The following is a 13,400-nucleotide window of genomic DNA, read 5'->3' on the forward strand; positions in this document are numbered from 1 at the left end:
CAGGCACTAATGCAGAGATTTGGCTGAGGATGTGTTGTCTGCACCATGTAAGACATGAGTGAGATGAACAGCAAAGCAAAACAATAGGATGTGCACAGTAGTAAGTCACATGGGCTCAAAACAAAATATTTGGCATGCTTAGAAGTAGTCCTCCTCTACGTTATGAAAAGTTCTCAAGGCAGACTATTAACAAAGTGATTTTTCCCTTCTTTTTTGTTGTATTTAATTGCAGTGTTGGATAAAAAGCAGGTAACACAGTGGGTGAGCCTCCTTCCTGCCCTTGCAGTGTGTTAAACAGTTCTGTCTGCCCCTGAGCGCTTCCTAACCACCTTATCCCCGTTCACCTTGTCCACAGCCAGCGTCTCCAGCTCTGCTTGGGGAGGGACCAGGGGAGGGGTGCCGTGTGGGATCCTGTGCGCCACGCCCACGTGTGCCCGATACTGGCGATCCCGTGCGGGGCTGTGGTGGGGGCTGGACAGGGTGCTCAGGGGAGAGACGTAGGAGCGCTCGGAAGCTATAGGGGGGATAAGCGCAGGCCGCTCTTGCAGGACCTGAGGCTCGAGTGTCTCTCTGCCCGCCTGCAGGAAGGGGGTGGGGTCAGGCATGGCATCCACCACCTCCCGGAGAACCAGGCGCCTCCCGTCTGAACCCAGCCGGTAGACCTCCGTGAGCTCCGGGTGGAGAGGTTGGGACAGGCTCTTCTTCATGCGGCGGCGGGGGGTCTCGGGGTGCCTGTCCTTGGCGGGGGGAGGGGCGGGCTTGTAGGAGCAGACCGGGCTGACTTCTTTTCCCGCTCCTTGATGCTGCTCCAGGTCCCGCAGCAGCTCTGTGTTCTCCTCCTCCTTCTCCTTCAGCTGAGCCTCCAGCTCCTCGCACCTCCTCTGCAGCTCTTGGCAGCGGGCCTCACTGCTGTCTGCACACACACAGTATCACACTGTTAGTACCATGTATTATGATAAAGCCAGATATGGACACATGGAACATAAACACTATTATTAGTACAATACATATGATAGGAGCACATAAGTACACACACACACACACACACAATCACACATGCACAAGTACACAAACATAAACACAATGAATGGGAAAGACATCGATACAGATGCATGCACACACGTGCACACACACACACACACACACACACACACACGCACACACACGCACACACACGCACACACACACATCCCCTGACCATCAGACCATCAGTCCATTAGTACAGGGGTTCCCAAACTTTTCAGGCCAGGGCCCAGAAAATAGGGCGTCAGAGAGCCGCGGCCTGCACATCGTCGTTTTTTTATTTTTTATTTTTTTTGCCAGGCGGCGATTTTTTAAGCCAAATATCACTTCAATCCTATTAAGTTAGTTCAAGTTAGTTATTCATTTATATGTGCTATTTATGAGAGGGCTAACTTGTTGCAAAATAATAATGATAATAATAATAGCCTCATTAAAATACTATTGTTGCTTTGGTTGTTTTCAGCGTTTTATGTGCATAATCTGTTATTTAGTTTGAAATGTTCGTTGAAATAAGTAGATTTTTTGTTTTTTTGTTTATTTATTAAGTTAATATAAAACCATATAGTCACATTTTAGAATACAACTAGAAACACTGTCCTGGCCTGCTTCTAAGTTCAGTGGCATGACAAAAAAAAAAAAAAAAAAAAAAAAAAAAAAAATGTAATCATCTCGCGGCCCACCCGTGGCTGCTCGCGGCCCACCTTTGGGTCGCGACCCCGACTTTGGGAACCACTGCATTAGTACATTAAAACCAGACACTGTCCGCAGACTCTTTACATCTTTACTACCGTAGGCTCCATCACCTTGGAACAGATAATACTTGTGCAGGCTCTATCACAACATTATAGAAAGATGTGTTTGTTATTAAATTAATCAAGCAGGCTTGGATCCCATACATGTAGGTTTAACAATAGAGATGTTTACATGCTCAAGACAGTTTTCTGCTCTGTTGTGAGTCCTGTTTGTTTAAACGGAGGAACATTTTAACCTTGTCTGGCCAACAGTACCACTTTCTGGCCTGTGATTGTCTCTCTCTGGCCTGTGGTTTTGATTGTGACTGGCTGGCTGTATTCCTACCTGTTTGCAGTCCAATGAAAGAGTCTCCAGTTTGACAGGTACCTGCAACATAAAAAGAAAATACATTAGAGAAGAGAACTGGGTATGGAAAATGACATGAAAATAGACACAGACTATAAATAGCTAATGCATCTATCTACTTACCTATCTAGACAGACGGCCAATTATTAGGTATGGGAACTGTCTGGATTACTAAAAAAGTTTGCCTTCTTGTCAATACAATTCAATAATGCTTTATTGGCACGACTGCATTTTGTTACAATGTTGCCAAGCAAGTAGCAGTGTATTTGTCTCTGGCAATATTGAATTGATATAACAGACACAGACTATCAATAGCTAATCATGCATCTATCTAGACAGAGATACAGACAAATAGCTAGATAGTCTATTGATAGTTATGTACAGTTCAATGTACAGTTTCCTCCCCCTCAAATGTATATATTCTCTTTTAGAAACTGTCTATATATATAGACAGAGTTGTCTGTATATCCTGTATGTCATAAATGTCTGGATGTAACAGTAGTGTATATCTGTATGTTGTGTATTTTATAAATGTCTGGGGACCCTGATGTAAACAAGATGAAAGTCTTTCTCTGGTCTGCATCCCCTTAACAATTGTATGTATTGAGCTGTACTGTACTGTACCCATTCTGCAATCTGTTAATAAACTTTTCAATCAATCAATCAATCAATCAATGAATTTAAAATGGGGGACCCTGATGTAAACAAGACTAAAGTCTTTCTCTGGTCTGTATTGTACCCATTCTGCAATCTGTTAAAGTTTTCAATCAATCAATATATCGTTTAGTAACGTTAGCTAGCTAGCTAGTGATTGATCGATTGAAAACTTTATTAACAGATTGCAGAATGGGTACAATACAGACCAGAGAAAGACTTACCACCGCCCCGGTCTTGCTCCACCCAGACCCCAAGAAGCAGTTCATTGTGGAGGTGGACGCCTCGGATACTGGACTAGGGGCTATCCTGTCTCAGCGGTCGGCGACGGACCAGAGGGTCCATCCGTGCGCCTTCTACTCTTGTCGTTTCCTTCCTGCTGAGAGGAACTATGACATTGGAAATCGGGAGCTGCTGGCAGTGGTGGCTGCCTTGGAGGAGTGGCGTCATTGGCTGGAGGGGGCCGAGGAACCGTTCACCATTTGGACAGACCATAAGAACTTGGCGTACATCCGCGCATCCAAGCGCCTCAACGGCCGGCAAGCAAGGTGGGCCAGCTTCCTCAGTCGGTTCGACTTCTCTTTGACCTTTCGCCCTGGGTCCCGCAACACGAAGGCCGACTCTCTGTCCCGGTTACACTCCAAGGGGGATCCAACCACTGAGGATCCGACTCCCATCCTCCCTGAGGTCAGGGTGGTAGGAGTGGTCACCTGGGGCATCGAGACCGTGGTCAAGCGTGCCTTACGTTTCCATCCCGCTCCAAGCAACGTACCTTTTCGTCGCCTCTTCGTCCCTGACTCAGTTCGGTCCCGGGTTCTCCAATGGGGCCATACCAGCCGGTTTGCCTGCCACCCCGGAGTCCACCGCACCTTCTCCTTCCTGGCTCGTCGGTTCTGGTGGCCCACCATGAGGAACGACGTCAGGGAGTTTGTACTGGCCTGCACGGTCTGCGCCCGCAGCAAGGCCTCTCACCAGGCACCCTCCGGTCTACTACAGCCACTTCCCATTCCGAGCCGCCCTTGGTCCCATGTGGCGTTGGACTTCATCACTGGCCTTCCACCCTCTCAGGGAAACACAGTCCTTCTGACAGTGGTGGATCGTTTCAGCAAGGGGGTTCACCTCGTGGCCCTTCCCAAGCTTCCATCAGCTTCCGAGACAGCGGACCTCCTAATGAGCCACGTGTTCCGCCTCCATGGTTTTCCCCAGGATATCGTCTCGGACCGGGGGCCCCAGTTCACTTCCCAGGTATGGCGGGCCTTTTGTAAGGGATTGGGGGCCACTGTTAGTCTTTCGTCTGGTTACCATCCACAGACTAACGGGCAGACTGAGAGAATGAACCAGAGCGTGGAGTCTGCTCTCCGGTGTGTTGCCGCCAAGAGGCCTGCATCCTGGAGCCGGTTCCTCCCCTGGGTCGAGTACGCCATCAACTCCCTGGTCAGCTCCGCCACCGGCCTCTCGCCGTTCGAGGTATCTCTGGGCTACCAACCCCCTCTTTTCTCTGCACAGGAGTCGGAAGTGGCAGTTCCCTCCATGCAGGTTCATCTTGACCGGTGTCGTCGTGTCTTGGAGATCACCAGGACTGCGCTGCTCCGGGCATCGGAGCGCACCAGTCGGGGAGCTAACCGACGCCGGATCCCTGCGCCGACTTACCAACCAGGGCAGAGGGTATAGTTGTCCTCCAAGGATCTCCCGCTTCAATCCACCGCCAAGAAGCTGAACCCCCGGTTCGTCGGCCCTTTCGAGATCCGGAAGGTGCTCAGTCCCACGGCGGTGAGTCTCAAGCTTCCAGCATCCATGCGCATTCATCCTGTATTTCATGTGTCCCGAGTAAAGCCTGTCTCTCTCAGTCCCCTGATGCCTCCTGCCCCAGATCCGCCTCGTCCCGAGATGGTGAATGGACACCCCCAGTGGAAGGTCCGCCAGCTCATGGACATCCGACGCCGAGGACGGGGGTTCCAGTATCTGGTGGACTGGGAGGGATACGGTCCTGAGGAACGGAGCTGGGTCTCCCGCCAGCTCATCATGGATCCCGCCCTGATCACCGACTTCCATCATTCCCATCCGGAGAGGCAGAGGCCGGGCAGGTCGCCGGGTGGCTCCCGTGGAGGGGGGGGGGGTACTGTGAGGGCTGGCCCAGTACTGCGCACTTCCAGGTGCCAATTACCATCATGCACCTGAAAGGAGTTTCCAATCAGCTCGAAGGAAGCCCTCTTATACACGGTTTTCTGAACATTCAGTGTCGGGTCGTTTTGGTCACCACCAGCTACTGCTTGTTCCTCTTGTGTGTTTCTCCAGTACGCCCTTGGAAGTTGCCGCTGTTACCTCTCTCTGCCTCCGTGGACCCGTGCCTCGTATTTACACTTTGCCCTTGGTGAGTTTTTGGAAGTCTATTTTTTGATGCTCTGATATCCTCATTTTTATTCCTGGACTCAATACCTTCATCTGTTTTTTGTGTGTTCCTTAACACTGAAGAATTGTTGCTTTGTTTTGGTACTGGACTCTGCCTTGTTACTGGACTGCCTCGTAATCCCCACGTTTCTATTAATGACATTCTCCGTTTTCTTTTTCTCCACGAGTGGACTATCAATAAGCTGCAGAGCCGCAGAGCCACATAGCCAACTCTGCTCTGGGCAGAGCCGCAGAGCCGCAGAGCCCTACTCTGCTAAAGGACATTTCCCCCCGAATGCATTTACGTTATTTTTGCTCATTTCTGTTTGTTAAAGAAATACGCCCATCGTTTTTGGCTAACTCTGAACTACCTGTCTGTGTCGTGCTGTTGGGGTTGTTTACAAACCATAACATTATGGCTATTTTGAACAAATGTATAAACTGATTTTAACTCATTCTGCGGCATCGCTTAATTCGCTAGAGGGCGCTAGTACGCCACCCATTTAATCAATGGGGGGGACTCCGAAATTTGCAAGTGCTTAAAATATATCTTAAATTATAGCTATGGGTCTAATACACCCGTCGATTATCAGTGAGTTGCTTCCAGTCCATATGTACAAAACGGATTGTTTTTTCATCTGTACATTTCCGTTTTATACCGTTTTGAATATAGTTTGGGTGCTTCTGTGTATTTCCAGGAAAAGACGCGATAATGGCGTTTTAGTGGAATACACTAAAACGTTGTCATTTTTCGCCTGATTATCGAATCTTCCTGAAATCAACGCTAGATCATCATTATTATCCTTCCTCGTGCAAGAATGAAAAGCACACAGCCACACATACACAGAGACAGCGTCGATCGGGGTAGAAATAAATATCAGATCAACGATCAAATTTATATATAGTGTTCTTACCTTGTATCTGATGTAATGCAAAAGAAATAATCCAATTATCTGATCGCCATTCCAAATACTGCTCGTGGAGGTCCGTACCACATTACCTACTAGATAGCTTTGACCTAACACAGCATATAACAAATGCAACTCACAGGCTTGGGAATACATTAGACTTAGTTATAACAACAACTGGGCTAAGCATAAAAAATATCTCAATAACTGAATTACCTCTCTCCGACCATCATTGTATATTTTTTGATACTCAAATAACCCTTACTAAAACAAAAAAATAAATCATAGTTCAAAAGAGGCTCCTAAACGACAAGGCTGAATCAAAGTTGATTTTATCAGACTACATGAACCACACAATCATGACAGCTCTCTAAATGAAATGGTAGAAAATCTCAATGATGCACTGTCATCTATATTAAATTCTGTCGCCCCACTAAAAACGAAAAAGAAGAAAACCAGAACCTCGCCCTGGTTGAACTATAATACGGTCAACAAAGAAAAAAAGGAAATGTCGTGCAGCGGAGCAAAAATGGAGAAAAACAAAAACCACCATATGCTGTGATATATACAAAGATGCTTTAACTGCTTATAATAAAACCATCCGCTTAGCAAGGAAAGACTACTTCTCTAAAATCATTACAGAAAATGCTGGAAACTCCAGAATCCTTTTTTCCACTATTAATGTACTACTCAACACTGCCCCTACACCTCCTCAGTCATCAACGGTTAGGTGTGAAGAACTTGCACTATTCTTTAACAACAAAATAACCTTGATCAGGGCCAGCATTACTCATGATGGAAATAAAGCTGATTGCAGCAAACCGCACAATGTAACCATGAGAAGATTCACATGCATCACATTAGATGTACTCTGCAAAACTGTCTCAGAATGTAACTCCTCCACCTCAGACATTGACCCTATACCTACAGCTTTCTTCAAACGGGTGTTTAATAATGTTTCAAGCCCTGTGCTAGATATCATAAACACTTCCCTTAGAACTGGTATTTTCCCAGATGCCTTTAAAACAGTAGTTGTAAAGCCATTACTAAAAAAAACGAACTTGGAATGAAATGGCAAATTATCGTCCAATATCCAACCTACCATTCATTAGTAAAGTACTTGAAAAGATAGTTTCAGTTCAAATAAATTCCTTTCTTGAAGAAAACAACATCTTAGAAGAATTTCAGTCGGGATTCAGAAAATATCATAGCACTGAAACTGCCCTCACCAAAATAATCAGTGACCTCAGGCTAAACTCTGACAAGAATAAGATGATCTCCATCCTTATCCTGCTAGATCTCAGTGCAGCATTTGATACAATCGATCACGATATTCTAATCGATCGTCTTGAAAACCATGTGGGTTTCTCAGAACATGTGCTAGGCTGGTTTAAAACATACATCAGAGGGAGGAAATTCTATGTTAAACTAGGAGATCATGTCTGATATATATACGACAACAACTATGGAGTTGCACAAGGGAGTTACTTAGGTCCTTTACTCTTCTCCCTTTACATGTTACCACTGGGTGATATCATCAGAGAACATAATGTAGATTTCCATAGCTATGCGGATGATACACAACTGTACATATCTGCTGAACCAAATGATACAGCGATTAGCTCCATTACAGACTGCTTACTGGCAATAAATAAATGGATGAGTAAGAACTTCCTGAAACTAAACGAGAACAAAACTGAAATTCGAATTATCGGCCCCAAAACTAAAAAAGAAACATTAATAAAGAACCTAGGAGGACTAACCCCTTGGATCAAATCTGAGGTCACTAGTCTCGGGGTTATCATAGATTCAGAACTGAACTTCAATTATCATATTAGCAAAGTGATGAAAACATCGTTCTTCTATCTCAGAAATATAGCAAAAGTACGACCATTTATTAATCAGAACGATGCTGAGAAGCTAATCCATGCATTCATATCCAGCCGGTTAGACTACTGTAATGCACTTTTCACAGGTGTCCCTAAGAAAACCACAGAGAGGCTTCAACTAATCCATAACTCTGCAGCCCGACTGCTAACTAGAACCAAAAGGAGAGAGCACATTAGTGCAGTCTTAGCTGCTTTACACTGGCTTCCTGTAACATTTAGAATTGACTTTAAGGTCCTTCTCCTTACATACAAAGCTCTAAATGGAAGTTCAAGGTCAAATATGAATTTATAATTAAAATTGATTATCATTAATTACTGTATCTACAAATCCTTCTGTTTAATCATCTTCCCTTTATTCATTTGCTTAGATTTTTTGTACACATGATCTCAATAAGGTGGTGAATGAGCTCAATGAGCATTTTCTCCTACCGTATACATTTTTGATCAAAGATGCAAAAATCATAAATCATAATTTATATTATCTTTTTCTTCATTACAATTTACTCAGCCTAGTAACAGACACAATATTTCTGACACTGGAAATGCATACCCCCAGGTCCCTAGATGTTCCTATATACCAACAGGCATGCGTTCTTCATGGGACGGGGGTAAAGTGGCGTCGCGTGGGTAAAATAACAGGGGATGCCAAAAAAATTTATAAAAAAAGAAATTATTAAATATTTTTATTAATATTCTTTTTTTTTTTAAATTTTTTAAGTCAAGCAGTCACCATGTACACTACAGTATGGCTCGGCGGCCAGTCAAACTTTCTTTTTATTTATTTAACAGATTGCAGAATGGGTACAATACAGTACGGCTCAATTCACACAATTTTATAAGGGGATGCAGACCAGAGAAAGACGTTTGTCTTGTTTACATCAGGGTCATTAATACTGCTGGAGCATTGGTTCATTTTTGGTCCGATTTTTCCTTGCACGATTTTGCGCGCCGCGTGGGAGCAAATTCGAGACACATTCAGTTGCAAAAAGGTGTCCCACGGTCTCCTCTATGGCCGTGAACTTTTCCGTTTCGGCGAGTTTATTCCACGCTTTTGGCTTTCCTTTTCTAAGCATTTTCGGGGCTACATGTGAATGAGTAAAAGTTGCGGGACGCCCAGATGTTCCCACGATAGAAAGCTCGCGTGGAGCCCATAATAGGCTCACTTAATACAGCGTTTCTAAAATCACGCAACATTTTCAGGGTCGCGAGCTGACCTTTTCCCCTTGTTTTCGATGATGGAAGTGATTTAGGAAAAGTTTCGGCACGCCGAGAGGTACCCGTGGCTTTAATCTCGCGAGGATCGGGGGAATATTCGGCCCGTGGGAGCAGTCACGGATTAATACAATTTTCAACTGTGCAGAGGGGAGGCCAGACTACTTAGTCTGCTGACAGGCCCGTTTTAAGGTGTGGGCAGGGCTTTAGTCAGCTCGAATCTGATTGGCTAGTATTGGTTTTGGAGTCCACATACATGGGGAGGCTGGAGAAAGACACCTCCCCCCTGCCTCCTCTCCAGTCTCCTCTGCTGCAGTGAGTCTGACAGTGTGTTAGAGAGAGTGAGAAGGAGAAGAGGGAGACATTAAAAAAAAAAATATAACACAGATGAAAAATAATGATTTTTTATTATTATTGTAAACTATATATATAAAAAAATAAAATAAAAACTATTTTTTTTCATATTTCATATTTGATATTAATTCATATTTTTATATGGAGGCCTGGCTTCCGTTGGCTTCCATGAGGATTCGCCACTGCGGGGGTGCACTACGTGCAAGCCCAGATAAGTACTCGCTATTTGCATATCAATAGCGCCGGTCGTCAGGTGTGTTAAATACGCGTTCAAGATAGACCAAGGCAACACTTCCGGTATTTTGAGTTTGACGTAAATGTTTGTAGTAGCTACCATAGATATATATAAAGTCTTTAAATAAATGGGGGACCGGACCCTGATGTAAACAAGGCGAAAGTCTTTCTCTGGTCTGCAACCCCTTAACAATTGTGTGTATTGAGCCGTACTGCATTGTACCCCTTCTGAAATCTGTTAATAACATTTTTAAATCAATCAATCAATCAATCAATCAATCATCAATGGTAGCTACGGCTTCATTTCATATGAATTGTACTCCCCCTCGCGAGCTCCATGTAACGCGGAATGCAGTGGTCTATACGCGTGTAGCTTATTGCCAGCGGAAGAGTGCAAGAATGCTTCCGCATTCGTCACCGCACGCTAGTACGGTAATGCGCCTTTCCTTTCGCCCCGCTCAGACAAATGCATGTAGTACATTGCAACACAACGCAGCATTTCCGCGTACATTGCAACGAATCACTTGGAGTTTGAAAGTGATATCAGAAGAAACTACTCAACCTCGGCTGTCTTTAACTATGAGTGAACACAACGCATTGTAACGTTAACGCAGCTGTCAACTGTACTTTACTATGGAATATACATGTATATTATCGCGACGCGTCGTCACAGACTAAACAGTGTTCTGGATTTTCCTACAATGGATTATTGATTGTAAATTGAACCCTTGCACTGAAGAACCATTATGAATCTGTGTTAGAAAATGTTTTGGATCTAAATCACTTGGAGTTTGAAAGTGATATCAGAAGAAACTACTCAACCTCGGCTGTGAACACAATGAGTGAACACAACACTCTAACTTACCATGTTTAGATAATGAAGTACTCAACCTCTACTGTATTTAACTATGAGTGAACACAACACTCTAACTTACCATGTTTAGATAATAAAGTACTCAACCTCTACTTGTCTACTGTCTGACTGAACACAACACTCTAACTTACCATCTTTAGATAATGAAGTACTCAACCTCTACTGTATTTAACTATGAGTGAACACAGCACTCTAACTTACCATGTTTAGATAAGTACAGTTGACAGCTGCGTTAACGTTACAATGTGTTGTGTTCACTCATAGTTAAAGACAGCCGAGGTTGAGTAGTTTCTTCTGATATCTGAAGTCACAAAGGGTCTATGTTCTGTTCTGATGGATCAGAACCAGCCTACTCTGCGTTGTGAATTGTGTCTCCTAAAAACCCTTGTACTTTCAAAAGACCATAACTCTGGCCTTGTTTCACGGCGGCTATGCAGGAGAAAAAGAGGAGAAATTGTACCAGCATCTGTTTTAATTCAAAGTAAAAAGTGTAATCACAATGGTTCTGGTTCAATTAAAATAACGAACGCTATAGTCGGATCACTAGACACTATGCCGTCTGCGATCCAAACTAGACTAAAAAAGTAGATTAAAGAATGTTAGTTGTTGAGTTGTTGATGTTCTTTGTTGTCTGGCTGACAAACAAAGAAAGTCTTTTCTCCCTCCAAAAGCTCTTTTCCGTGTTCTCCTCTGCTCGCGCCGTCCTCTGTGTGAAAAGGTGGGTCTGTTCCTGTGTTGGTTCCGTTCTTGTGTGTCCCTCTACCTCCCCATTTTATCCATGAGCGAGAAACCCTGGGCGTGACGTCACCAAGTGACCTCACGCATAGGATTTCCACCCAATCGCGAGCATTCACAGAGCATTTGAAAAGGAGGTGGCCCTTTAAGCCCAACAGTTCTCGTTTGAATGTTTTAAAACTAGGTAAAAATAGTCTTAATATACTGGGGATTTAAGTCTTCAAAACAGTCTTTCTGGCTTACATTAAATAGCTACAAACAGTTTATATTTAGCTTTCATTAATAATATGTTCCCCCATGATTTACCAAGACTCTTTAACCTAGAGACCACATTGTTTCATCTCATTCTGAAGTACAAACATATTTCCTCTTTAACCAGCTACAAGAGAATCTATATTCTATGTTATGGTTTTACAGTTATTACTGATCCTATAGTTAGTTACTGCATATTTTTGAAGTTAGTTTGCCCTTATTCTAACCCACCTTGTTATCTAATTCAGTGTCCAACTGGCCATAAACTTTCTACTTAATCTTAAACTGACAGGTTTAAACCGATCTATATTATTCTGTTATTGTCTGGTACAGTATAAATGTCTAATATTACTTTAACTCTGTTTTTGTCCAAATGTATTTTCCTCCATGTTCTTTGTGAACCAGAGGAGTTTTCCCCCCCATTATAGGGCTGGCTAGTCACCTCAATGTTGGGAAAACCGGTTTTTGAATCTAGACAAAAGCTGGGTGTTGGCACCAGGCCGGGAAGTCTGTTTAGAGAATGAGCTTTTGCTAGATGTCCTAAATAACCAAACGGCCTATTGCCCCCACTGTATTGTGACAACTGTATGTAAATCTATTCAAGGGAGATTTTATCAATGGTTGAAATAGAATCTCGGACGCTTGCCTCATCCTCCCCCAGCTACTTCCAACCATTTGGCTGGGGGCTCCAAAAAGCCTTTTGTTCGAATGTTTACCGGCAAGGGGGAAGTTTGGTCATTTTAAGCCTGTATTTAAATCTAAAAGGTTTCCTGTTTGCCCACCTGTGGTTCCCCAGAAAGACAGACCCCCCCTGTATCGGCCCTGACCAGAGATTATCCTAATGGTGAATCTGCCCAACACTTTAACATAGCAGATTTCCATAATAATTGGACAGTTTTGAACAGAAAATTCCACCACATATCATTTTCAAACTCCAAGTGATTTAGATCCAAAACATTTTCTAACACAGATTCATAATGGTTCTTCAGTGCAAGGGTTCAATTTACAATCAATAATCCATTGTAGGAAAATCCAGAACACTGTTTAGACTGTGACGATGCGTTGCGATAATATACATGTATATTCCATAGTAAAGTACAGTTGACAGCTGCGTTAACGTTACAATGCGTTGTGTTCACTCATAGTTAAAGACAGCCGAGGTTGAGTAGTTTCTTCTGATATCACTTTCAAACTCCAAGTGATTCGTTGCAATGTACGCGGAAATGCTGCGTTGTGTTGCAATGTACTACATGCATTTGTGTGAGCGGGGCGAAAGGAAAGGCGCATTACCGTACTGGCGTGCGGTGACGAATGCGGAAGCATTCTTGCACTCTTCCGCTGGCAATAAGCTACACGCGGTCTATACACCCATAATTTAAGTCTGATTGATTGATTGATTGAAAACTTTATTAACAGATTGCAGAATTGGTGAGCAGACTGATCACAGAGGGATGGCCGAAGCACGTGAGCAGTGTACCAGCACAAGGCAAAGCATGTCACCACTGAAGTAACAGCCTGTCATTATCAAAGGGTCTTGTGCTGTACGGAGACCGCATCGTGATTCCTCACAGTATGAGGAAAGAGATACTCAACCAGTTGCATGACGGGCACCAGGGCATCACCAAGTGCAGAGAATGGGCACGCATGAGTGTGTGGTGGCCCGGGCTGGAGAGAGAGGTCCAGGAACTGGTGACAAAATGTCCTGAGTGCATGCAGGTCAGACCTACACAGAGGAAGGAGCCTCTGATTACAACGCCACTACCACAGAGGCCCTGGCAG

At 44.0% G+C, this 13,400-nt stretch overlaps 1 protein-coding gene across 1 annotated transcript; it reads right to left on the reverse strand.

The window, feature by feature from the left end:
- Positions 1–290: 290 nt before the first annotated feature.
- Positions 291–13,143, reverse strand: LOC311240683 (coiled-coil domain-containing protein 92-like; the record flags this gene model as incomplete). The annotated part of the gene is made up of 2 exons (XM_084329256.1): positions 291–913; positions 13,122–13,143. 2 exons carry the CDS (start codon positions 13,141–13,143, stop codon positions 291–293), a joined length of 645 nt encoding a protein of 214 aa, XP_084185382.1.
- Positions 13,144–13,400: the final 257 nt, after the last annotated feature.

Source organism: Notolepis coatsorum (genome assembly GCF_963971535.1).
Source record: "Notolepis coatsorum genome assembly, chromosome: 14".
Lineage (NCBI taxonomy): Eukaryota > Metazoa > Chordata > Actinopteri > Aulopiformes > Paralepididae > Notolepis > Notolepis coatsorum.